Source organism: Aythya marila (genome assembly GCF_965140915.1).
Source record: "Aythya marila genome assembly, chromosome: 3".
NCBI classification, from domain to species: domain Eukaryota; kingdom Metazoa; phylum Chordata; class Aves; order Anseriformes; family Anatidae; genus Aythya; species Aythya marila.
This window is the reverse complement of record NC_139044.1, coordinates 73388593-73411764: the sequence shown is the minus strand read 5'-3', so window position 1 is coordinate 73411764 and position 23172 is coordinate 73388593. Positions and strand designations below refer to the sequence as shown.

At 42.0% G+C, this 23172-nt stretch overlaps 1 protein-coding gene across 2 annotated transcripts; it reads right to left on the bottom strand.

Moving 5' to 3' along the window:
* Positions 1-17249: 17249 nt before the first annotated feature.
* MARCKS (myristoylated alanine rich protein kinase C substrate) lies at positions 17250-22968 on the bottom strand. 2 transcript variants are annotated; one of them, XR_014317088.1, is made up of 3 exons: positions 21903-22288; positions 18216-20853; positions 17250-17338 (listed from the first exon to the last, which is right to left on the bottom strand). XR_014317088.1 is itself a non-coding variant. In XM_082755681.1 (3 exons), the coding sequence occupies exons 2-3, from the start codon at positions 21999-22001 to the stop codon at positions 20074-20076; spliced, it is 879 nt and encodes a 292-aa protein (XP_082611807.1). In that variant the 5' UTR covers positions 22002-22075; positions 22335-22968; the 3' UTR covers positions 17396-20073. The 2 variants fall into 2 exon arrangements, 1 of the variants encoding a protein (XP_082611807.1); XM_082755681.1 differs by lacking the exon at positions 17250-17338 and adding an exon at positions 22335-22968 and having other exon boundaries at positions 17396-20853; positions 21903-22075.
* Between the last annotated feature and the right edge of the window lie 204 nt (positions 22969-23172).

Below are 23172 nucleotides of genomic sequence, written 5' to 3'. Positions count from 1 at the left end.
TTTGTACAGTGAGTCAGGAAGGGTTTCCTTGTAGGCATGCTTTTCATTAGGAAAATGAAGATTACAGAGCCCTTGCATGATCATTAAGAAAAGGTCTGTTGTAAAGCCTGTCATGCTATTAATGCAGGCTAAACATTAAAAGGAGAGAGCTTTGGGAGGATGAAAAGGAATCTGTGTGTTTCTCAGGCTGTGAAAGTACATCACCATTGAGATATTTGTTTGACTCAAAATGTTTCCAATTGCTAGAATGCAGACCCCTTTTTTAAAAGCCATTTCGCCTTACAAGGCGAGCACCATGAGAGAGGATTTTGTGACTGCCTTATGACTTTTCTACACTGTTTTGGAAAAAAATAATAAATCTGCAATCACATTATATTTATACAGAAATACTTTGAGCGTTGACAACAGTTGGAGTCTTCCCTCATTGAAAATCATTGCAGATTTTCATTTTCTGTAGGCTGAACTGGATGAGACCCACTAACATGACTTGTGTAAATGGAGCCATGTGGGGAAAAAAAAAAAAAAAAAAAAAAAGTGAAAGGGTGTGTTTGGGCTCTCCCTTGCTTTGGGCCACCAGGGTGCTGAGACAAGTCCTGAGTGATGCTAGTTGCTACTATCATGCTTTGAAGAAGCTGGCTGCAGCACTCTCCTGCCTTTGCTGTCCTGCCTGTGTGAAGGTGGGCTGTGGAAGGCACAGATGAATCCTTCCTGACATGAGAATGGGTCTGCTCATGGCCAAGACATCCTGACTCTTGGGCAATGACCAAAATCTTCTACAATGCACCCCAACATCTGGCCCGTGTCATCTTTTTCTGGCTCACCTGATACTTTTTACTATGTGAAAATAATAAAAATAACAAATCCAAAGCCTCCATGTATAATTGGAGCTGTGGCTGTTCTTTCTTTTTTATTATGATTGTTTGAGAAAATCTTTATGGATCCCTTTAGGTTTTGCTGCTCATGAATTATAAGTCTGCTCTTCGAAGTAGAGGAATACAGCTTTCTGGCAATGTGAGCTGTCACTTCTGCTGCAGGAAGGTAGACAATTTGACTGCTCTAAGCTGTGTAATTGCAACAGCCAAAAACAGGTTCACTTTTGTTGTTGTTTTTTTCCTTTCTAGGACACACAACATGAAGAAACAGAAAAACTGTCTTTGCAGTGTCCCTCGAAAATATATTTCTGATCTGTCCACTCTAGCTAATCCTGTATCTCAACCGAATGCTCGTAGCAAGGTTAGGAGCTTGCTCTGTTCACTGCCTTTCCAGCAGAGAGCTTCAGATGTTGCCTCCAGCATGCCCAAGTTCTTGTAGATGTTACACAGACCTTCAAGCACTCTCTCCAGGCCACTAGGAAGGACAGACTAAATAGGAAGAGCATTACCTTGGCCCCTAGAAATCACAAGGAGTGGGAAGAAGGACAATAACTGAGGTATTTTGAGGGCAGAGAGCCACAGTTTTGCTACGAGGAGGGACTGTCGCAGCCTTCTGGCATGGGAGGACTGTCCATGACTTTGCAGGCCTGGTGGGAGAGGCCACAGCTTCCTGAAGGCTGGCAGCATGCCACCCTGGCCAGAAGCAGCTGAATCAGTAGCTGGAGGCAGCAAAGGAGCTGATGGGAATGGAGATCAGAAGAAGGGTGTTACAGGACCATTGTGGGATGTAAAGTTCTCTTTCTGGGCTTTTTGGTTTTGGCTGCTTTCATCTCTAGGGGCAGGGTGCCCTGTCTATGTTTTCATAGGCTGTAATAACAGATGCTTTTTAATGAGCGCACGGACAGACAGCCTATTGTCTGGGTTTGTGCCTCAGAACTGCAGAGTGGGAAGGGCTATTGGCGCTCGCTCTTGTTTTCTCTGTTCCTAAGGACATGTGATCCTTAGAAGGATGGGGGCTTTCTGTTTTCCAGGTGTTTTTATGGGCCAGGCCAGAACATAGACTGTTTGTTTTATGTTTCTTTTTCTCATAATAGCCCAACTGCTGCTACCACCTGAGGAGGACCCCTATGTACAATTAATCTGAGTGGACCCTTGAGGGTATCCAAATGGCCCCAATAAACAAGGGTGGCCTATCTGAAAATATTTTCTGATTGTGAACATTGCAATGTAGGCTGAGCCTAGTTGGAAAGCCTGGCTTGCATGCACATATTTTCTTCTCTTTTAGTCTCCCAGTGGGGCAGAGAGTCCCTGGAAAGCTATCAAGTATGGACTGGCTTTCAGAGCTTACTCCTTGCCAGCAGCCTCTCTGTGTGAGGCCAATAAAATTTGTTTGCACTTGACAACAATAGAGTATTTTTTCTCTTCACAGTGTGTCTCCTCTGGACTAACTGCTGTTTGGGAAGGCCCTTAGGTCTATTCCTCTTCTTTATCCCATGCACGATGAAGCCACCACCCTTTCATGCCCTGTCTCTGGAAGATGGAGATTGCTATAAACACAGGGGTGGGCTTATAGGCTGGCTGGAGAGGAGTTGTCCCCAAAGCACAATGCTGGAAGTGGTTAAGGGAGAATAAAAGCTGGGAGTATTTACCTCTGAAGTCAGCTAACTCATGAGTGCAGGGTCTTCTTTGAGGAGGCATGAAAGGAGAGGCATGAAGAGACATGAAGGAGTAAGGGGTAGCTAGCTGTTCCTCCTGTGGGGCTATGGGCAGATCATCTACTGTAATCCCCTCTTCTTCACCCTAAGTGGTGCTTGGAACCCAGTTTTTCAAGTGGTCAGGTGGGAAGATGATCTTCCCCTCCTGCAGCATAACGCCTAGAAGGTTCAGATACTGAATGCTGCAGTGGTCTTCCTCTCTGTGACCTTTCAGGAAAACTTTTGTGTCCCTCCTCCTTCTTTGTAGTTTTATGAGATAACCATGGAAGAAAAAAATAAAAAATAAATAAATATGAAAGTTGGGTAGGCTGTAATATAGGTAATGGGGTTGTGTGTAGGACCAAATGCAGAGGTCCTACAGAGATGCAGAGATGTGGAGCCTTCCTAAGGGGTGCCATAAAGATCTGTGGGAATCTGTGTGCATTTTGCTTGAGATGACTCAAATTCTATGCAGTGGGGACTTGCTTGTGGCACTTCAAGATGCCCTACAATTTTTTGAGTAAAGATCCACATTTGTGGAGATGTGACACAGTTGCTGGCATCACAGTCCAGAGAGCAGCTGGGCAGACCCACCTGCGAGGGAGAGACTCGAGTTACACTAATGGGTTTGCTAACATGATAGCTTGCTGACTGTGGCAGTTCTCTCATGCACAGCATCTTCAAGACTTCACACAGTCTTGTTGCTGTGCCTTGGTCACAGAGTCCTTATAAAATAAATATTTCTCCTGAGAAGGATAATTATTTACAGGTCTTAGGATCCAGAAAAGCCTTCTAATAACTCAGATCTACATTGCCTACATTATTTTGTGATGCTAAGAAAATAGCATCTCTATTTCAAAAACGGTCAGAGAGACCATTTAACACAGTTGTTTAAAATACTACACAGCAAGTTTTACTACTGTGAAAAAAAAAAAAAAAAAGAAAAAAAAAAGTAAACAGTTATATCTTCCTCAAGCTTAGCAGCTGGATGCTTTTGTTTGGTTTTGTTTTGGTTTTCCAAATATTAAAGAGATTGATTTGCCCAGTTCTTGTAGTGGACAATTAAACTTCATGACCTACACTTCAAAAAATGGCCTGTGATTCTGAGAATTTTCATTTAATGGTTTCACTACTTGAAATATGTCAGAAGTGCTTTACTTTTCAAGCTGATGGTGCTCAGTTGTTCTTTAAAATCAAAATGGAGACATCTCAAGGAGACAGAGCCAACCTTTCCTACTTAAATGGCTGACATACAGTCTTAGGAAAAAAGTGGTTCTTGCATATGCATTTACTTGTTGGTTTGAATGAATACAACTAATTGCAAAAGGTGCTTCATTGATTTTTTAAACAGGAGAATGTATATTGTGAAGAAGAAATTAGTGCTTTTAGTTAAAAGGGAACTAAAATCTGTCGCTGACGATGCTTCCTAATTTGTACAAATGAATGACGTGGTGTTTCCATTGTAGCTGTTTCACTTCAACACGAGATAATTTGTATGATCAGTTTGGTAAAAATTAAAAGCTTTAATCAGGTTTTCTGGATCATCTATAATCCAATGTTTTTTGAAAGATTTCAAATTGCTGACAACATAGAAAACCTGAAGGGAGAAAAGAGAAAAAGCAGTAGAAACTATTTTGCAAGTCATGTGTTTTTCATTGTACAAATGACACATTTCTTTCAGAAAGTAGTTCATATACTTATTTAGTTTTGGAAAGGATCATTTGTTTGAAAGGGGTACAGAACATCTTTGGCTGTCTGTTACTGATAAATCAACTTTTCTGGACGTTGCCTGACTCCTTTGGAGCTTTGAAATGTGTTTGCTTAGCTGAACAAGATAATGAAAGGCAACCAGTCTGGCCATTAATTATATCATTAGACATATTTAAGTCAGCATTTGCCACACCACAGTGCTGTACATCAGAATTAGTTCTCATTCCCATTGCAGGCAGTGGCTCCATATACTGGCACTGAAACCAATGAGATGGTTCCTATGAAGCAAGGATGCAGAACTCAGTCTTTGACAGGGAACGAAACTGAATTCTTGCTGTTTATTTCAGACAGTCATAGCCAAGCCTGAACAAAGCACAGCAAGATAAAATCAATTAGTAGTTGGGGCATGGACACAAAATATTTTTGTGCTGGGGATTTAGTGAAATGCTCTCTGTATAAATATCATGATTCATTCCATTCTTTAACAGCATTAAACAATGGGTGTTCCTTAACAAAGGATGTTCTTATATGCACTATTTTATGCATCTTGCAGGCAACATTCACTCTTGACAGCTATAGATCAAATTACAAGCAAGCCAAAGAGAGCTATGTTTCTGCGGAGGGAACCCTTAGTCCCCTGCTAAGCTCCTGTGAAAGAGGTGGCCAAGATCCAGCTGACTTTGCTCCCCAACTGCAAGGAGCCAGGCTGCATTACACTGCTGGCAGCACTCAGCATCCCCAAGGAGGCTCTCCTGGGTGGAATCCAAACGCAGCCACCACCCGGGGCTGCGCGGTCTGCTCTGCAGCTGGGGGAAGCTCATGCTGCAACTCATGGCTGGGGCGGTGGCCAGCAGAGGTCCTGGCCAAGGCAGCTGGAGCCTCGCCGCTCCCAGCCACCATCGCTGCTCCTGCCGGATGCAGTGGTGTGGGTGCCACCACGTCCGCTCCCGGGTCCCTGCAGGGACCATCTCATGTGGGTTCTTTGTCCCTGTGGCTGCACCACTGGAGCTCTGAAGGCCCTCTTAGTGGTGTGAAACTCCACCTCTCTGCTTTCTGCTTTGTCCCTCCCTGCCTGAAAGCATCTGGGCTGATGTAAAAGTACTTCCCTCTGAAGGGCACAGTCTTCTACAGGGAGGAGAGCAACTTAAGCTGCCTTTAAGATGCAACAGATGCTTCACACAGTTATAACTGTGTTCTCACTATGGATGGTTCAACTCATTTGCTAAAAATGCCTACTCAGCAATATGGCATATAGAGCAAATTTTGTAAATAAAATCTTTACTGTATACAAACTATAAAGAGACTGTAGTATTATACAAGGCCATAACTTAACAGGGCAGTGGGGAAATACTTTTCCTGTTTTCTATACTGACAACTACCATTTACAATCACTATTCCCATTGTCCACTAAAACATTTGCAGCCATGTTTCATATTTGTTTTCAAAGTTGCAGCTGAAGTTCATTTGTGCTCTATGCCAATAATAATCTCCTGTAAGACATGTGGGTATTTCTTTCTCTCTCTCTCTCTTTATGTGTATATATATATATATGTATATATATTTGTGTATGTATGTATTCTAGTATCCAGCTTGGAAAGGTTGTCCTTTAAAAGATTAATGAGTGACTAGGGAGGATCTTTCTTGCTTGCTTTCTTTCTTGCTTGCTTTCTTTCTTGCTTGCTTTCTTTCAAGTACTCATGATGGCTGCAGCTCTATTAAAAATCCATTCTAATGACTGTTTACATATAGTTTGGTGCCAACTTTCATTTTAGCTTCAGCTTAGCACCTCTCATTAATTTCTTACATTCTTCTGAGCTGAGGATTTCCATATTTGGTTTTACTCTTGGATTATGTCAGAAAAGTTTGAACAAAATAGCTTCAGCTAAATGAATGTGAATATATATATATATCTTCCATATGTTCTTAATGAAATCTTCTGCATCTGTTTAAGTCAAAAATGGCAAGCCAGAAATCTTTATGTTGGCTTATGATGTAGCCCCTTCAAGAAAACACTCTTGGGTTGAAGAAAATTAGTTAAGTAGTTTTAAATCAACTTGTCATTTTTGTGCATACGATGTAGACCTCTTTCATTTTTCCTTTCTCTCATTGTCTTAATTTAGTTTTAAACCCTTGTTTAAAATGAGTTTGCCAGGGATGCATTTACTAAGAATATCTTTAATGACATCTCAGTTATGGATACATTTCTCAAGAAGTCCAGCTGTTAAGGCCAATTGACATAAGAAGGCCTGGGTGGATGTCAATTCCTCAGTATATGAGGGGTGAAGAAGTTTAGCACGACCTGTCAGCTCTCTTCCCCAGTTCATACCAGTTTAAGCTTAGATCTGACGACCTTAAGTCAGCATAAGGACATCATTTTGCATGCCTACAAAATCACATCCTTTTTCTTTTATCTGAAAAAGAGAAGTAACATACAGAAACCAGACTGAACATTAGAAAAGTTGACAAATGCCCACTTTAAAGCCAGACAATCACAAAGGCTGAGGTTGCTATGACAGTGCTAAGACTTCATACCCTTTTCTTATTCTTACAGAGTTTACAACCCAGTTGACCAACGTCCATGTTTAGAAAAAGAGCAAGCCTTTAAACACAACTATTTAAGTAATGGAAAAAATCTTAAGGTAGAACATTCTTTGATCCAATAAGTAATGAACAATTTTGGAGTCCAATGGGCTGGCTTCAACAAGGCAGATACTGAATGCTCCTTTTCCTGCTCCTTCTCTACTACCAGAATTAACATATCAGGGAGTGAGGATTTTTTTGTCAGATGGGTATTCAGATCTCTTCAGCCAGAAGTGTAAGCATGCCAGTAGTTCCCAAGAGCACTCTAACTCTCAGCTATTATAAAAATAAGTACATAAAAACATGTGTAGAAAGTACCCCTATATCCTTCCTTTCCCCTCTTTACTGTGTTTCCTACTGGCTAAATAGAGCAGCTGGGGGCAGGGCACTGAAAATGTGTTTCCGAGGTAGTTCACTTTCTCCAGATATTTTAAAGGGTGCCTAGACATTGAATCCATTTGTGACGTCAGGGAGTATTATTATTCTTCCTTACACAGAGAGAACTACAGCAATGAGCAATTAAAAACAAAATTTCCAAACTGTCTACAACTTCTGCATTCCTCATTTTTGTGGAGAAAACCTTAAATACCAGAGGACTGACTGTTCCTATTTTGCTAGACAGGTGTAGGAAATACCCTACCCTTTCCAGATAATCTGGAAAACAAAACAAAACCTAAACAACAAAGCAAACCAAAACAAAATTCTATGATATTGAACCAATTTGCCCAAGGTTGTACTGTAAACCAGTGAGTACCAGAACACATTTCTCTTGGACTCTGGGTCAGTGCTTTAAGCATGAGTCTTTTCAATTTTTCGTTACTGCTTTGTTACCTGGATTATAGGGATATAAGATGTAAGAGATATCAACCTCATTCTGTTCTATTTTGAGGAACACTGAATTACTGTTTTGTTTTCTGATCTGCTGCATAAATAACTATATCGTAGATGATTATAGTCACATGAAGGGTAGGTGCTATTGAAACCCATCTGCTGACTGAGGCAGGCACATTTCAAAAAATACTTCATATTTATGACGACATTATTAAAGTTTCATTAAAAATGTGTTTGTTAAAAGGAGCCAAATTAAGTTTTCATGTATAACTAATTTTGACAGCTGCTGAACCTTGACTTTGTACTTTGTTTGTATTTCCTTGCTTTAAGAGGAAATTGAGCTCATTACAGAAATCTAAAAGTGCTGTTCCTGTATGTACTCAGGTTGTTTTAGTGGGTAATTGAAAAATACTGATACTTTAAAAAAGTAAAAGAGGAGAAAAAAAAAAAAAAAGTGCGTGTGTGGGGTTCTGAAGTGCTCAGAATGACAGAAGTGTGAGATCAGGGAATCTCTATCTCCACTATGATCAGAGCATGGCAATTACTGCTCATGGAGGGATGGAAATTCAGGACACTCCCCATCAGGCTGGGTGCAACTTCAACACTTGGGTGATTAATGACATTACATGTACAGAAGCAAGGAGCTGAATTTCCCTAGAAAGAAGATCAGTTACACTCACAGAAGAGTGTTAAAACTAAGCGAAAACACTAAGAGAAAACAACCAAGAGAGTAGTGTGTGTGATGGAAATTGTGATGGAACACCTAACACAATGTTCTCTGAAACCCATAAACTGATCAAATGTGGTCGGTACGGTGAGATGAACAAGATCAACACTGCTGTTCTTTGTAGACTATCTCTATATAAGTATATCACTGTGTATATATATATAATATATATATACTGTAAAAAAAAAAAAAAAAAAAAAAAAAAAAAAAGTTATGGACTATGCTAAAGGAGGATTGATTTTCTAGTGGCTGAAGATCAGTCCAAAAAGGAGACCTCAGTAAAGAATTATAAGCATTTCTCTTTCTCTTTGTCTAAAAATATTCTGGCTAATCTCTGATATAGCATGTTACAGACATGCTTGCCATTGTGTACAGTTGTACCCCTCAAAAATATGTAGGTATATAATGCAAGTGCTGCAGATCTTTCATAGATTATAGCTATATTTGTAGCTATCTTACTGAGATATGTAAATTGTTGTTTAGCAGATAATTTTTGTTCCTAGGTCACCACAGGGTTTTAATCCAAGTTCATTAATGCAAAATGGCAAAAGATTGGGAGATGCCTATTGGAAAACCAGTTCCTCCCTGTGAAACTAGAAGAGCAATACTTGGACACTTTTTTCACTTTTTTTTTTTTTTTTTCTTCCCTTGTAGGTCTTCTACAGATCTTGATGGAAACTCATTTTTGTATAATACCTAACTCAATAGGGCCTGCCCCTTGGACTGAAGAGTTAACACATAATGGATTATTGTATGATTATTTTATAAAATACATGTTAAAAGCAATTGATTTATTTCCTAAATCTGTTTCTGTTTAGAGCTCTTACTGATAACCATGGTAAGAATAATATGTGGCTCTGTTAGTACTTGTGTATTTTTATTTAGTTGGATGTTTATACATATGTATCTCATGAGGTAAATTCTGGACAACTGTTATTGTACCCTCCCTTTCCTGTACACCAACTTAACTTTTACTGAAACATGAGACAAAGATTTTCCTGGTCTCTCAAGACCTTTTGAGAATTGCTCCATCTAATTAAAATTCTAAAGCAAAGATATATAGGTAAGGGAAGGATCTTGAGCTATACATTTGTCCACCACTGGTATTAAGGTAGCATAAAGACAGACTATCCATTTCAGATTATCTGTTCTAACCTCAAACCTCCACAGGAAAGAGGGTTTTCTACAACTTTCCTGTTGTGTAATCTGTTAGACTATTGAATTATGCTTGTAGTCAGAAATCTTTTCCTAAAACTTAAGCAATATCCTCTTTCTTACAAACTATACTAATTATTTTTGGTCCTGTCTCCAGCTGACACAAAGAACAATTGATCTCTCTTTATTATAACCTTTCACTAAACTTCTAGCCCTCCAAACCTTTCCTTAGTCAGGCTACATGAACCCAATTTTTAATTTGCAAAGCCTGTGTGTTGCCTTCCTGTGCAATTTCCATACTGCCTCAGATTGCTTTCGAAGCACATCTTTCTTAATATGATGTGCTTGGTATGACATTTTTAAGTCCTTGCCACTGCACTATGAAGAGGATCAGTGCTTGGCTGACACTGTTTGTGAGCCACCTTGACCCCAGCCTCCTTTCCTGTTGCCTGGGTAGTTGCCATTTTCTGTTTCAGAATTGTATTTCCTCTCTTTCCTGAAGCATAGTCCTTTGCTGAACTTGTGAATGATTGGAATCGTATCTCCAGTTTATTATCATGCAAAGTCCAATAGCATTCTGAATTCCCTTATATGTGCGCTTCCAGTCCTCCCTAGTATGGCACCAAGCTTTTTGATATTATACCTTGAGGTTACGTTTTTCAGCTGACTGCTCAGGACCTATTTTCCTAGTTCTTGTTTCCCTGGCTGGGCATGGGACAGCATCAAAAGTGTAAGAGAAGTCAAGATCTGTGACAGCTCTTGAGTCCCACTTAAATACTAGACTGGATATACTATCAAAGGATAAAATTACATTGGCTTGACACGTTTCACTCCTGAGAAGCTGATCTTGACTATTTCCCTGTACATGCCTCTGCTCTAGTGCATTTTCAGTTATCTTGGCTGCTTTGTCTGTAATTTCCTTAGTCTTTGGTTCATAATGTTGCGGTTCCACATAATATCCATGTCTCATTGTCCTTCTGCCAGTCCCTCCTTTTTTTTTTTTTTTTTTAAATATCCAACCACTTCTCCTGCATCTATTTTTTTTTTCCAGTTCTTTTGTGAAACCGTACCTAAAATTGGTATCACATTTGCTTTTCTACAGTTATTTCTCTAGACTATCCGTTTTCTTGTTAAAATCTCTTGCTAAAGGCCCAGAAATTGTTTGGCTAATTTCCTAATGTGTGAAATAATTTGGCTACCATTTTCTTAATTACTCTCTTAATGTAGTCTTTCCCACACTTGGCACATTGTAGATGATAGAGTTTTCCAAGTTTAACACTCTTGGTAGCAACAAGTGCTAGATGTCTCAGTGGTTACATTGGCTATAACAATTTTAGGGAAATTCCCTCCCATAGCTCTCCCATGCTGCTAGCAATACAGAGACTATAAATAAAGCCAAACCACAAGCATTTTTACCACTTTAGCTGATTTATGCAACATGATGGTGAAAATGTCATCAGGCAATGCCTGTACTACCAGTCCTGTCTACGTTAGAGGAATAGTTGTAAAAGTTTTTAAAGTTGCAATTTGTGGGTAAGTGTCTCTGATAAATGTGGCACAGTGTGCTGGAACAGATAGTGAAGACAATTAATTTTACAAACTAGTAAGGCCATTTTCGTTCAATGTCATGTGAAAATATATGTGAAAAAACAAACAAACAAACAAAAAAAAAAACAACAAAAATCTAATAGATGTGTTGTTTTCTTTTTTTATTATTTAATGCACAACATACACATGCATTTTAGCTCATTCGGCTGCTGGTTCACAAGAACTATGGTGTTTCATACGATGGGTCCAAACCAATTTCCCAGTTCTTTTCTCTTGTTTTTATACAGTACGTCAGCTGACATACAAACATTTTCTTCTGATATCTGTATTATTAAAATATAGTTTGGACTGAGCAAATTTCGTATTAATACATCCAATAATCACAACTCATAATTGGAGAATTCAGAGATTTAAGACACCTTCTTAACAGAAAAGAAAATCCACAAAGAATCTTCATTTCTGTACTTTAATATGCCAATATTTAATCAAGGTGAGGACATTATTTCGATAAGAATGAACACTACCAGCCAGCCCCAAAACTAAAAGCGTGTATCTACATACAAACAGTCTCTCTAAACTAGGTACCGCCCTTCCCTCTCTCCCAAAACGCCAAACTATTCCCAGAGTAGGCACTGCTGTCAGTGAACGAAGCAGCCACGCGGAGCAAATTTATTTTACTTTCAGTACATGAAAATGGCCTCAAAGCGTCACTAGAGAGCTATCTATAGTTTGGTCCTACCTTCGTTTTAAGGTTTTTGCTATTTTTCTCTCTAGAACCAGTTCTAATTACATCCTTTTTATTGCTTAAAATGCCCATTACTATTTGTGCCTATGAAAAGGTCTTGGCCATTGATATGTGGATGGCAGTGTTTTCGTAACACGGCTTATGAAGGCGGTGAGCATGAGCTGAGAAAAGCAAATAGCAAATAACACAGATTTTTTTTTTTTTTTTTAAAAAAGGAAGTTGGTAATTAATTCCTCCCCCTTCATAATCTTGACCAAGACAAATAGAAATGTGATTTTAACAATGGTAGGAAGTGAAACAGCCTAACCTTTCTGCATTTAGCCTGGATGCTTTTTTCAGAGCAGAGACTGTCTCTCCTAAATGTTTACACAGTGCCTGGCACAAGCAAGACTCATATTTAATTTGGGCCTTTTAATCTAGCATCACAATGTAAATATTTCCTAGTAGTAGTTCTTATGGGAATGTGCTTTTGTTTGTGCTGCTGTTCAAAAATGGTCCCCAGCCACACTTGTCCTTCAGGATTCATTCCCAACTGGACACTTCACTGTCATTTGCTGTTAGATTGCCTGTAATGCAGCAGATTCATGCAAAATGAAGCCCACAGTATGATCATAGAAAGATTAAAAATGTCCAGTCTCTCCTACAAATGGTGCATTTCTTACACGTATGTTTCTCATTCAGCTGCTACTGAGAAGAACATCCTGTGTTTAGCTCTCCTTTACAGTGTTTGTTACTTGAATTTATGTGGCTTTCCCAAAGAGTTACAATATGCATGCTCCTCATTTTACCTTTGTCACAAAAGAGAAGGAGCATATTATTTTTCCTAAAATCCTTAGGAACATTTTAGCACTTCCATGTTCTGCAGCTCTAAATGACAGAGTCACATGGACTGTTTCCAGTGCAGGGATTGTATCATGCTGTTACACCTAGTATGTCTTCTGTAAAGCATTTAGGAGACAAACTTCAGAACTGTTTTGCTTCTTCTTCCGTATATCTGCAGATTATGAAACTAATGACTATCATAACATGTATGCCACAACAACAAGAAGCGAAACAAAGCCCTAAAGCCTCTTTAGATTAGATTAGATCAGATTAGATTAGATTAGATTAGCACTGGGATTTAAGTAGAGTACAGTTGGATTTGAATCTCTCTTCTTGGTTTATTCAAGTTTATGGTTCTATTCTAACATCAATGGGAAGATTTTTTCCCCCTTCTTTCTCACCTTTGGCCTAATTTACAATAACATCAGAAGCTTTATGATCTTGAAATGACAACTTTCTATGTAGGCAACACAAAGGCAAAAAATTCCTAGATAAAACAGAGTTCAGTGGATATCAGTGATCACTATAAATAAACAGTTTTATATAGAAAACAGCAAATATTTATGGCCAACAATTTATCCATGACACCTTTTGAATGCATTTCTGCATCATCATTTCAATGTATAGGTCTGTCAAGTTTAAGACAGACTTCATGTGGTAGCAGTAAGAGAGGTGCTAGGTGTGATGAACCTTCAGAGTGTAAGCTATATATAAACAATAAATATATAACAACAAGGGTAAATTTCCAGTGGCGTTTCATTTTTATCATTTGTAATGACACCATGGGAAAGTGCTCCTATGTGCCTTTAATCTCCTAATTCACGCAAACACAATCAGTTTCTTGTCCCTTTATTGTGCACACTGCATTGGTGGTAGAATGCAGGTGGATATCTCCCAGAGAAATCTGATATATTTATCTTAATTTTAGCAACATTTCTGGGGAAATTCCAGAAGTGCTTTGTATTGGTTAACTTCACTCCCACAGAACTAAGTGACAGAAGAATTAGGCCAAAATGAGTCCTTCTGAAAATTCCAAATATATCTTAGTATATAAATATTATCTCTCCATGTGAGCATTTACTCATAAAGTCAGGTATAAACAGCAGAATAAAATATGAAAACAGAATTCAAATAAATCTAAATAAAACATTCAGGGAAATAGGTTCAGAGCAATTTTGGAAGTATTAATCTTTCCACTGTTTTCTTCTTCTTGTTGGATACGTATTAGAAACTAAATACATATGGAAGATAAGCAAAAATAAAGCCCTGAGGGAAAAAAAACAAAACAAAACAAAACAAAAACCACGTTCCTTCACATATCAGCCCATGATTTCTGCCATTTTTTTTTTTAATTATAAATTTGGAAAAAAATTTGCTGCCCAGTCTCCTCAGAGGTACAGTGTCTAGTAAACTTGCTTTAACAGGCTCCCAAACTGCAATGTAACGCTTGGGACTGGTCTAATGATTCATTCCTCAAAAATGTTACTTTAATCAATTTTGGATTCTGTTTCCTCAGTGGTTTTCAAGAGAGGTTTGGCTTTGCACTCCAGTATCTCTTGTAATTAAATTATGTTTTAATGTTTTTTTAAGACAGAAGGTGGAGTACTTCATGCCTATGATAGCCTTGCTCCAGATGGTTAGAAAAAAAAAAAAATATATATATATATATATATATGCCTTGAGTTCATAAAGTTTTGCTTTTTTTTTTTTTTTTTTTTTCTATTGTTTTCCTCTTTTTTCTTCTTTTTCTTTTTGTTCCCTAACTCTCCTTTTGTAAAGGACTTGTAATGCAGGTCTTCACTTACTGGTCCAGAAGGGCTCTTCTTCAATGAGGAGCCTGTTAGCAACAGCTCTGCGATGGAGTTTGTCTCCTTTGAACAGCAGGTCACCCTTGTTATCAAATTAGTTTAAAATATTCAGATGGATCTACATAACAAGTTTCAGAGAGAAAACTAATCCAGCAAAGGCCAGCAAGTCACTTCTTGCAGCTATCGCATCTACTCAGTGAGGATGATTTTCCTAAACAATAGATTTGTAGTTATCTTTTCTCTATATATTTTGGAAACTAACCTGTGAGCTTCAGGAGATGACTTCTATTTGTAATGTACCTAAAAAGAAATCTCTAGTCACAGTGGTCTCTGCTAAGAGCAACTATCAAATAGTTTATTGGCATCAGTATCAGCTATCTCATTTGGGTCTTTCCAACTGTAAGTAGCAATGTCCTCTTTCATCCAGTGTGTTTGTAGTCCTGGTCTGGACAGACAAGTCATCCTGAAACAAAGATTTAGGACAAAGATGTATAAATAATACCTGTGGCCGTCCTTAAGACTTCAAAACATTCTGCACACATTATCCAAAGCTTTACATCATCTCTGTCAGATAACATCCATATGCTAAAATAGAGGCATTGGAAATCTGGGTGTAGTGCTTTGATACAGAGGTGTACTTAACAACATAGTTAGTCCAGACTTACAAATCCCTAACTCTGGGCTTTATCCATTGAGCAACACTGTGGTCGCTTATCTGTTCAGCTGTACCCATCACTTTACTGTCATCACTGATACTCCTCTGATTGTCCCAATATGCAACGTTCTCACTCTGGAGCCATCTCATCTCCAAAGCTGTCTCAGCAAACATATCATGAAACATGCTGCTACAGCTTCCCTTTCTGCATCTCCAAACAGGCATCATGCCTTAGAAGCACACCACACACTGGCTCTCCCAAGGCTAAGCTAACACATACTTTTAGTAATGGGGTACTTTACTGCAGCAGCACCTCTTACACTATTTTATTCACGTAACAGCAGGCTGCCCAGCCTGTTTTTCTCTGCCCTGTTGGATTGGTTGCAGTTGCAACAGTTCCCATTCATTGTCAATTAGCTGAGGTCCTCTGCATTGTAAAGAGGGCAAATTAACCCCAATGTCTACAGTATGTTATAAACACAATATACTATTTGCACTTGCTGTTTACTTCAGGAGGAAAACTACCTGCTTTATTCTATCCCAGTAATCTGAGCATGGTAAAAAAGCTGTCATAGCCTCAAAACAGGCTGCTTTCAACCAAACTGCACCATCATGGAAAACACATCTTACCTTAGCTCCTTAAAACCTAATAAACACTGAAATGAGTTGGGTATCACAAATGTCGACCTTTTACCACTCTTTTACTATACATGTAGCATAAACACTGAATTCACAGTACTGATTTTGCAGAAAAGTATCCATTGGTATTACAGTTTCAGACTAGAATGTGTATTGTGCTACGTTTTGTTTTAAAAGCCAAACAAAAGGACTTGCAACTTAGAAAAACCCAAACAAAGAAAGCAGATGAAAACCTTTGACCTTCCCCTAATCGCCTGTAAGTGCAGTTCAAGAGTTAGCTGTTTGGAACAGTATTAGATAACAAAAAATGTTCCTGAAACGCCACCAGCATAGTTCCCCTCACAGAATGAAGGAGCAAACCACTCCTATGTACAACATCGCATGGAGCACAGCCAACGGGAGCTCTTAGGGATGTCACAAGTTGGTATGTGAGCACTTGATTTTCACACAGCAGTTGTGCACACAAGCAGGAAGGTGAGCACTCTCCAGCAGAAGCCAAAACCCACACTTGACATCCCTCACCCATCTTGCCTTTTTTTTTTGTTTGTTTTTGTTTTTTCTCCCTCTATTTTTGCCTCGTTTCCTTGCCTGAAGGCAAGGTTTCTACCATTTCACATTAGAAACTATCAGGCCCAGATAAAGAACTCAAGTATTTGAGGTTAGACACTGCGATTTGGAGAGTCTGAAATCAAGCATAGATATTAGTAAGACAGGCATGAAATCTGGAAGGACTTTTGTACACCCAAGTTTTGACCTCAGACAAGGAAGATGACCGTCTCCGTCTAAGGAAATAAACAGAAAAGAAGCAAATCTCTAGAGTCCTTATTCAAACAAAATTAGATTTCAGCCTAAGTTTTACCTAAAATTTTGACATTGTTCCAGCACAACCTTGTTCACAGAAACCATAACATTCCACTTAAAAAGAACCCCAACAACCCATAAGACAGGGAAATGAGCTTGAAGCCACACATTTTAAAGTCACATGCATTTGAATTTTGAGAAAATTTGTTGAAATTACAATACTTATTATGATTAGCATTTTCACCAAGACATAACAGCAAGTGACGGAGTATAAAGAGGCATAAAGGTTTCTTGGTAAGAAGATTAACCATCTCACCAGTCATAACACCCAACCCCTCCATTTTCCTCATAGAAAAATGAGGATAATCTACAATCGCATGGGAGCGACCAGCCAGCCTCTTGGGGACGGATGATGTGGCACAATCCTTTTGCAGGAGGAAGCAGCTCAAAGCTCCATTTCCACCATTCCAAACCCAGGCAGATTCCCGTCTTCTTAAACTGCATGGTTGAAAAGAAGCATTGCTGGAACCACGTTTTAGCACACACTGGACTGCTGCGAGCAGAACAGCAGGCCACGTAAGTGATCTTCTTAAGCCTTATTTTTGAAACTGTACTGGTATTAGGCTTGGAAAGCAACTCCAAGTCAAGCCAAGTTATGGAATTACAAAGTCCCAGCCAAGGATCCTGGCTGCTGTGGTAGAAGTGATTCTGCACCACCAGGAACTGGAAGCGTTTCAGGAAACAACACCAGCTGAGCGAGGAACAAACACAAAAGTTTCAGCCAAGCAGGTTGAGAAAAAATGGGAGAATTTTACTGGCGATTATTTTCTTCATATGTACACATATAGTTCAACAAAGGGAAAAAAAATCAAAGAAATTCAGACTTCTCTTTAAGAATCCTTGAATTTAAATATATATATATTTATTAAAAAGAGACATTGACTCTATGGCCAAGACATCATGCGTCTTAGAACAGGTTTTTACAGCCATGTTATAAAAACCCCTTAGCAAAGCAGTTATGCACTAGACTTCAAACACATGTACTCCAAGAATGACACTGGTGTGGAGGATCTTGTTTTACATCCATTTATTTTTGTCCCTCAGCAATTATAGCATAGTTTCAATACATTTCTAAAGCTATAGAGAAATACCAGGGCAACTAGAGTACATACAAGCCAAAGTTAAAATGGTAGACAGCTGAATTAAAAAAAAAAAAAAAAGGAAAAGAAAGAAAAAAAAAAAGAAAAAGAAAAAGTACGCATTCAGCAGGAAATCTACTATACTTCATTCAGTTTAGGCTTTGTTCTTTAGGGAACAAGGTGCTAACGTGCCATTTTCTCATAAAATGAATCATAATTGCTTCCAAAGAGTTTCTGCTGAAAATTTAGGTGGAAGCAAATAAGTGTAACACTAAACTTTCTCCTATAAACTTAGAAGCAACACTTTCTTGAATCAATTTCCACCCTCCAAATACCACTACTGCTTTTCTTACATGAGCCCACTGTTTTATTAAGGCATAATATGCCCTGAGCAATATGCTGGAAATTAGCCAAAGAGCCTAACAATTAAAGGCAAGCACCAAGTAATTATTTTTATAGACAAATTTCAAAATCTGTTCTGTAACTCACCTGCAGTTGGGAGTAGCACTTGAGGAAAAAAAGAGAAAATATTGCTTTTAATTACTTTGAGCAGAATGGCAGTGTTAATACCCCCTTTCTCCCTCCAGGCTAAAGTTTTCGATCTAATCATCTAGGAACCTAAGCAGGGACAGCATACTAAGACATAAATGGGACGTCTGTTCAAGAGCTTAACTTTTAGGCAACGCGGCACAAATAAATTTCAGCGCCCCACCCTAAGCAATTCAAATTACATCTCATTTTCCTCAAGAGGCAAGAATCTCATATGCTGGATACCTCTGGTCTTAAAGCAAGATGGAGCCTGGACAACAGAATCGCACACTGTACATGCTCAGACTGCCTTCCAGCCTTCTTTTTAAAGCCAGGAAACCTGCGAGTTACCTGGCTCGCTGCTCAATTTCTCTACAATAAGCGCAGCGTTACACAGTCTGGGATCTAGGAAGGCAGCTTGCAAAGCCAGTGCTAACAGCGCACATCATCACTTTATACAAATTTAGGCTTGTACAATACTGGCTGGCCCATTTAAGTTACCAGAGTATCCATGAAAGAAACACAACCAAATTATACATTTTATTCACATTTATTTTTCGCTTTTAGTGTGCTCACAGAAAATTAGAACACCTTAAGCAGGAGTTTAATAGCAATTTTTGTAAGCAAAGTTACATTCCATCTCTAAGTCAAATTGGTCAAAGCTTCTCCAGTATTTACAAAAACATGATAGACAAGATGCTACACCAAAAAAAAAAAAAAAAACAAAAAAAAAACATTGCATCTGAAGAGTTTTCCTTTATTTTCAAAGACAACTGGAAAAGAAAGCAGTCTGCTGTAATCAAAAACATACCACAGTATAAACAGTAACCATTCCACTTATCACAGCTTGGTTGAGTTTAAAATTTGTGTTTAAAAGGTCCAAGATGACTGCAGTTTTACAAAAATGGGCAGGGTGGAAAGAGTTGCAAACTTCATGTGCTTCTGGATATCAAGATTTGTTTTTATACAATAGTCACAGTTAAAAACACCCTGCTGGTAATACATAATTACACTTTATTAAGGTCATAAACCAGCAATAAACAATAAAGCCTATACAACTTGTATTTCTACTTAATCACTGACTGATACAGCTAACATGAGATAAGTGAAAAGTTCCTATGGTTTAAATGAATTCCTAAGACTATGATCTCTTTATCTGGGTATTGATTTTTTTTTCCTTTCCTTCTTAATCAAGACTTGTAGTGTTGTAAACCTTATAGAACATCTGCCTCACAAAATACATCGTAATAACTTTCTTTTAAAAAAAGACTAACCCCTTACATCATTTCTCGTGGCACGTTCTCTTGGCAATGGATGCGCGCCACGGATCCCCCACTGTGGCCCCTTATCACTTCATTTGATATCCCTTATTGACCCACCCATCTCCTTCATATATGGGCATGTCCATAGACTGACAAAGAAAGTTTACATTTCGAATAAAGATGCAAAGTATGCCAAAAAATAAAAATTAAAAAAAAAATTAAACGAAACCAAAAAACCAAAAAACATTAATACTGATGCAAAAAAAAAAAAAAAAAAAAAAAGGGAGGAGGAGAGAAGGAAGGAGGCGGAGGGAGGCGTCGAGGCCCTCCTCCGCCCGTTGGAATGGTGGTAACAGAATTGATTTGAGATGGGAAAAAAAAAAATAACAACAAAAAAAAAATCTGCGGGGAGAGAAAAAAAAGAAACGAGACATCTTTTAAATCAATCCCTGGTTGTAGACAAGTTCTCCGAAAACCAGTACCTGGCACCACTCCAACAAACAAACAGGGGGGGGAGAAAAAAGTTCGTCGGCGAGGGGGCGGCGGCGGGCGCTGCTCTACTCCGCCGGCTCGGCGGCGGGGCCCTCCGGACTGCTCTCGGAGGGGGCCTCCTGCCTCGCCGCCTCCTCCGCCGCCGAGGCCGCCTCCTGCTCGCCGCTGCCCGAGGCCTCGCTCGTGGTGGTGGTGGTGGTGGTGGTGGCGGCGGCGCCGCCCGCCTCCTCCGCCGCCTTGGCCGCCGCCTCCTGCTGCTGCTGCTGCTGCTCCTCCGCCGCCGCCGGGGCCTCTTCTCCCGCCGCTGCCTTCTCGGGGGCGGCCTCGTCCGATTTGGCCTCCTGCGAGTCCCCCGCCTCCTCCTTGGCCGCCTCGGGGGCGGCCGCGCAGGGCTCGTCGGCGGAGCCCTTGCCCTCGTCGCCGCCCGCCGCCTCGGGGGCCGCCGCCGCCGCCTCCTCCTTCCCGCCCTCCGCCGCGGTGGCGGCGGCGCCGCCCTCGCTCTCCGCCCCCTCGCCGGCCTCCTTTTTGTTCTTTTTGAAGGAGAAGCCGCTGAGCTTAAAGGACTTCTTGAAGGAAAAGCGCTTCTTTTTTTTTTTCGGGGTCTCGCTGCTGGACGAGGGGGTCGCGCCCTCCTCAGTCTTGGGGGAGGCTTCGCCCTCCGCCGGCGAGGCCGGCTCGGTGCTCTCCGCCTCGGCGGCCTCCTTCTCGGAGGCGGGCTCCGACGAGGCCGCCTCCTCCTTGCCCGTCTCCTCGGCGGGCGCGCTGCCGTTCGCCTGCACCTCCTCCTTGCCCGCCTCCGCCGCCGCGGGGGAGGCGTCGCCGTTCACCTTCACGTGGCCGTTCTCCTGCAAGACAGCGACCGCGTTACCGGGGGGGAGCACCGAGACGACGCCTCCCCCGCGCCCTCCCCGCGACGCCCGGCACGGCCCGGCTCGGCTCGGCTCGGCTCAGCCCAGCCGAAGCCCGCTCCGGGCGGGCGCCCCCAGCGGCGGGCGCCCCCGCGGAACGGCCGCCAGGGGGCGCCGCGGCTCCACCGACGGCCCCGCGCACCCCCGCCCCCGGCGCGCCCCGTCCGGCCGCGGCGCGGAGCGGAGCAAAGCGGGGCGGGGAAGGCTCGGCACGGCGCGGCGCTGCACGGCACCGAACAAAGCTCGCCCGGCCCCAGCTCGCAGCCCCCCGCCCGGCAGGCCCCGGCTTCCACCCCCCCTCTCCCCTCCGTCTCGGCCCCCGCCGCATTTGCATGTTTCGGGCGGCCGCCAGCTGCGGGGGCGCCGGGGGGCAGCCCGGCTGCTGCCCCGGGGGGGTAGCCACGGAGCCCCCCTCTTCACCCCCCCAAAACGCACCCCCGAGCCCTGCTCCTGCCCCCGAGCCCCCAGCCCCGGCGGCGGCTGCCCCCGGTACGAGGCGGCCGCGCGGTGCCCGCGGTAGGCGCTATAGTGGCCGGGCGGCGTCGGGAGCAGGCGGTAAAGCGGGCAGAAAAGCCGAGCGGTAACAGATCCATCCGTATACAAGCCATCGGGACGCTTCTCAATAATACACGAGGGATATATATATATATATATATTTTTTTTTTTTTTCCTCCTCCTTTTTCCCAACGTGCCCCCTCCCCCCACACACACTCCCCGACGCAGGAAAGATAAAGCAGCAAATCGTTCAAAGCCAAGCCCTTTTTTTTTTTTTTTTTTTTTTAAATAAAGCAATGATTCCTTTGCTTCGAGTTGCAAGGATAAAAGGATTGGCCGTATTCTCCATTGAACGTGCCACTGGGGCATCAAAGGAAGAAGAATTAAGACAGGATGCAAAAGAGAGTCCGTCGAAGTTGGCTTAAAAAAAGGAGTAGGTTTAATTTTTTTTTTAATTGCTTTTTTTTTTTTTTTTTTTTTTTTTTTTTTACCTGTCCATTCGCCTTGGATGGAGATGCAGCCACTGCTTCCCCAGGTTTCTCGGCGGAGGCTTCGCCCTTTGCAGCGGTCTTGGAGAACTGGGCACCCATGCTGTCTTATTCAACAAAGAAACTCAACAGATCCAAAAGGAGGGGAAACAAAGAGCGTTGGGTTGGTATAAATACTGGGCGACCAGCAGCAGCAGCAACACACACACACACCAGAGGGGAAAAAAAAAGAGAAGAGAGAACAGAACCGATTATAATGCACTCCTTTTTAAAAAATTTAAAGTTGAAGAGATCAAAAAAGCAGCAGCACAGGAGGGAGGGGGAAAAAAAAGGGAAGGAAAAAGTCGAGCACCGGAGGAAAAAAAAAAAAAAAAAAAAAGGAGCCCAAGTTTAGTAAAAAAGAAGTAATAAAAAATCCCAGATTTGTAGCCGTACTGTAGACAAGGAGAAAATGGAGAAATCTCCCTGGTTGCTAATAAGATGCGGAGTCCAACGCCCAAGTGCACAGATGAATGGGCTTCCCGAGCGGTGACGGCAGCCCTCCGCCCGGCGCCGGCCAATCGCCGCCGCGCCACACAAAGGGGGGCGGGGCCTGGCCGCCCGGCGAACAATGGAGCCGCGATGGCAGCGGTTCGAAAGCAGCCCCCGGCCGGGGATGAATGTGCCGCTCCGGCGCGGCGCGGGCGGGCGCGCGGAGCCCCGCGCCGGGCAGCGGACAAAACACCCAAATAAAGCGGCGCGGGCGGGCAGGGACAATGGGATGGGGCGTGCGGGTGAAGCGAGTGAGTGTGAGTGAGCGCGAGTGTGAGTGCGAGTGGCAGCGGGGGTCCGGCCCGGCCCCGCCGCCCGCCCCCACCGGGAGCGAGCAACAGATAGTGTGCTGCGAGCCCGGGGCGGGGGGAGAGGGAAGGAGGGGATTTGCTTTGCTTTTTTTTTTTTTTCTTCTTTTTTTTTTTTTTTTTTTTTTTTTCCTCTCCTTTTCTTCCCCGGGTTTAATTGGTCGCGATTGTTAAATCGCCCCCAATTTGGAAGGTATTTGAACCACGTAGATCGGGTTTCGCCAAACGAGATCACGAGTCGAAATTAGTAGGTCTGTAGGCCAGATGTTGCCAACGCGAAAGCGGCGGCGGCGGGAGCCGGAGCCGGAGCGGCCCCCTCCCCCAGAGCCATATCGGCCCCAAACGCGATCCTTTGCGAGCAGCCCCCATTAAATCCCGCTCTCCGATTATCCCCGAGCCGCCTTTTGAAGGCGCTTAGCGTGGCGGCGCCCCGC

Excerpts from the sequence above, each read along its gene's own strand:
- MARCKS (XM_082755681.1), bottom strand. The coding sequence starts at position 22,001 with ATGGGTGCCCAGTTCTCCAAGACCGCTGCAAAGGGCGAAGCCTCCGCC. Across the intron at positions 20,854-21,902 it reads CATCCAAGGCGAATGGACAG|GAGAACGGCCACGTGAAGGT; the intron begins GTAAAAAAAAAA and ends GCTGTCTTGCAG.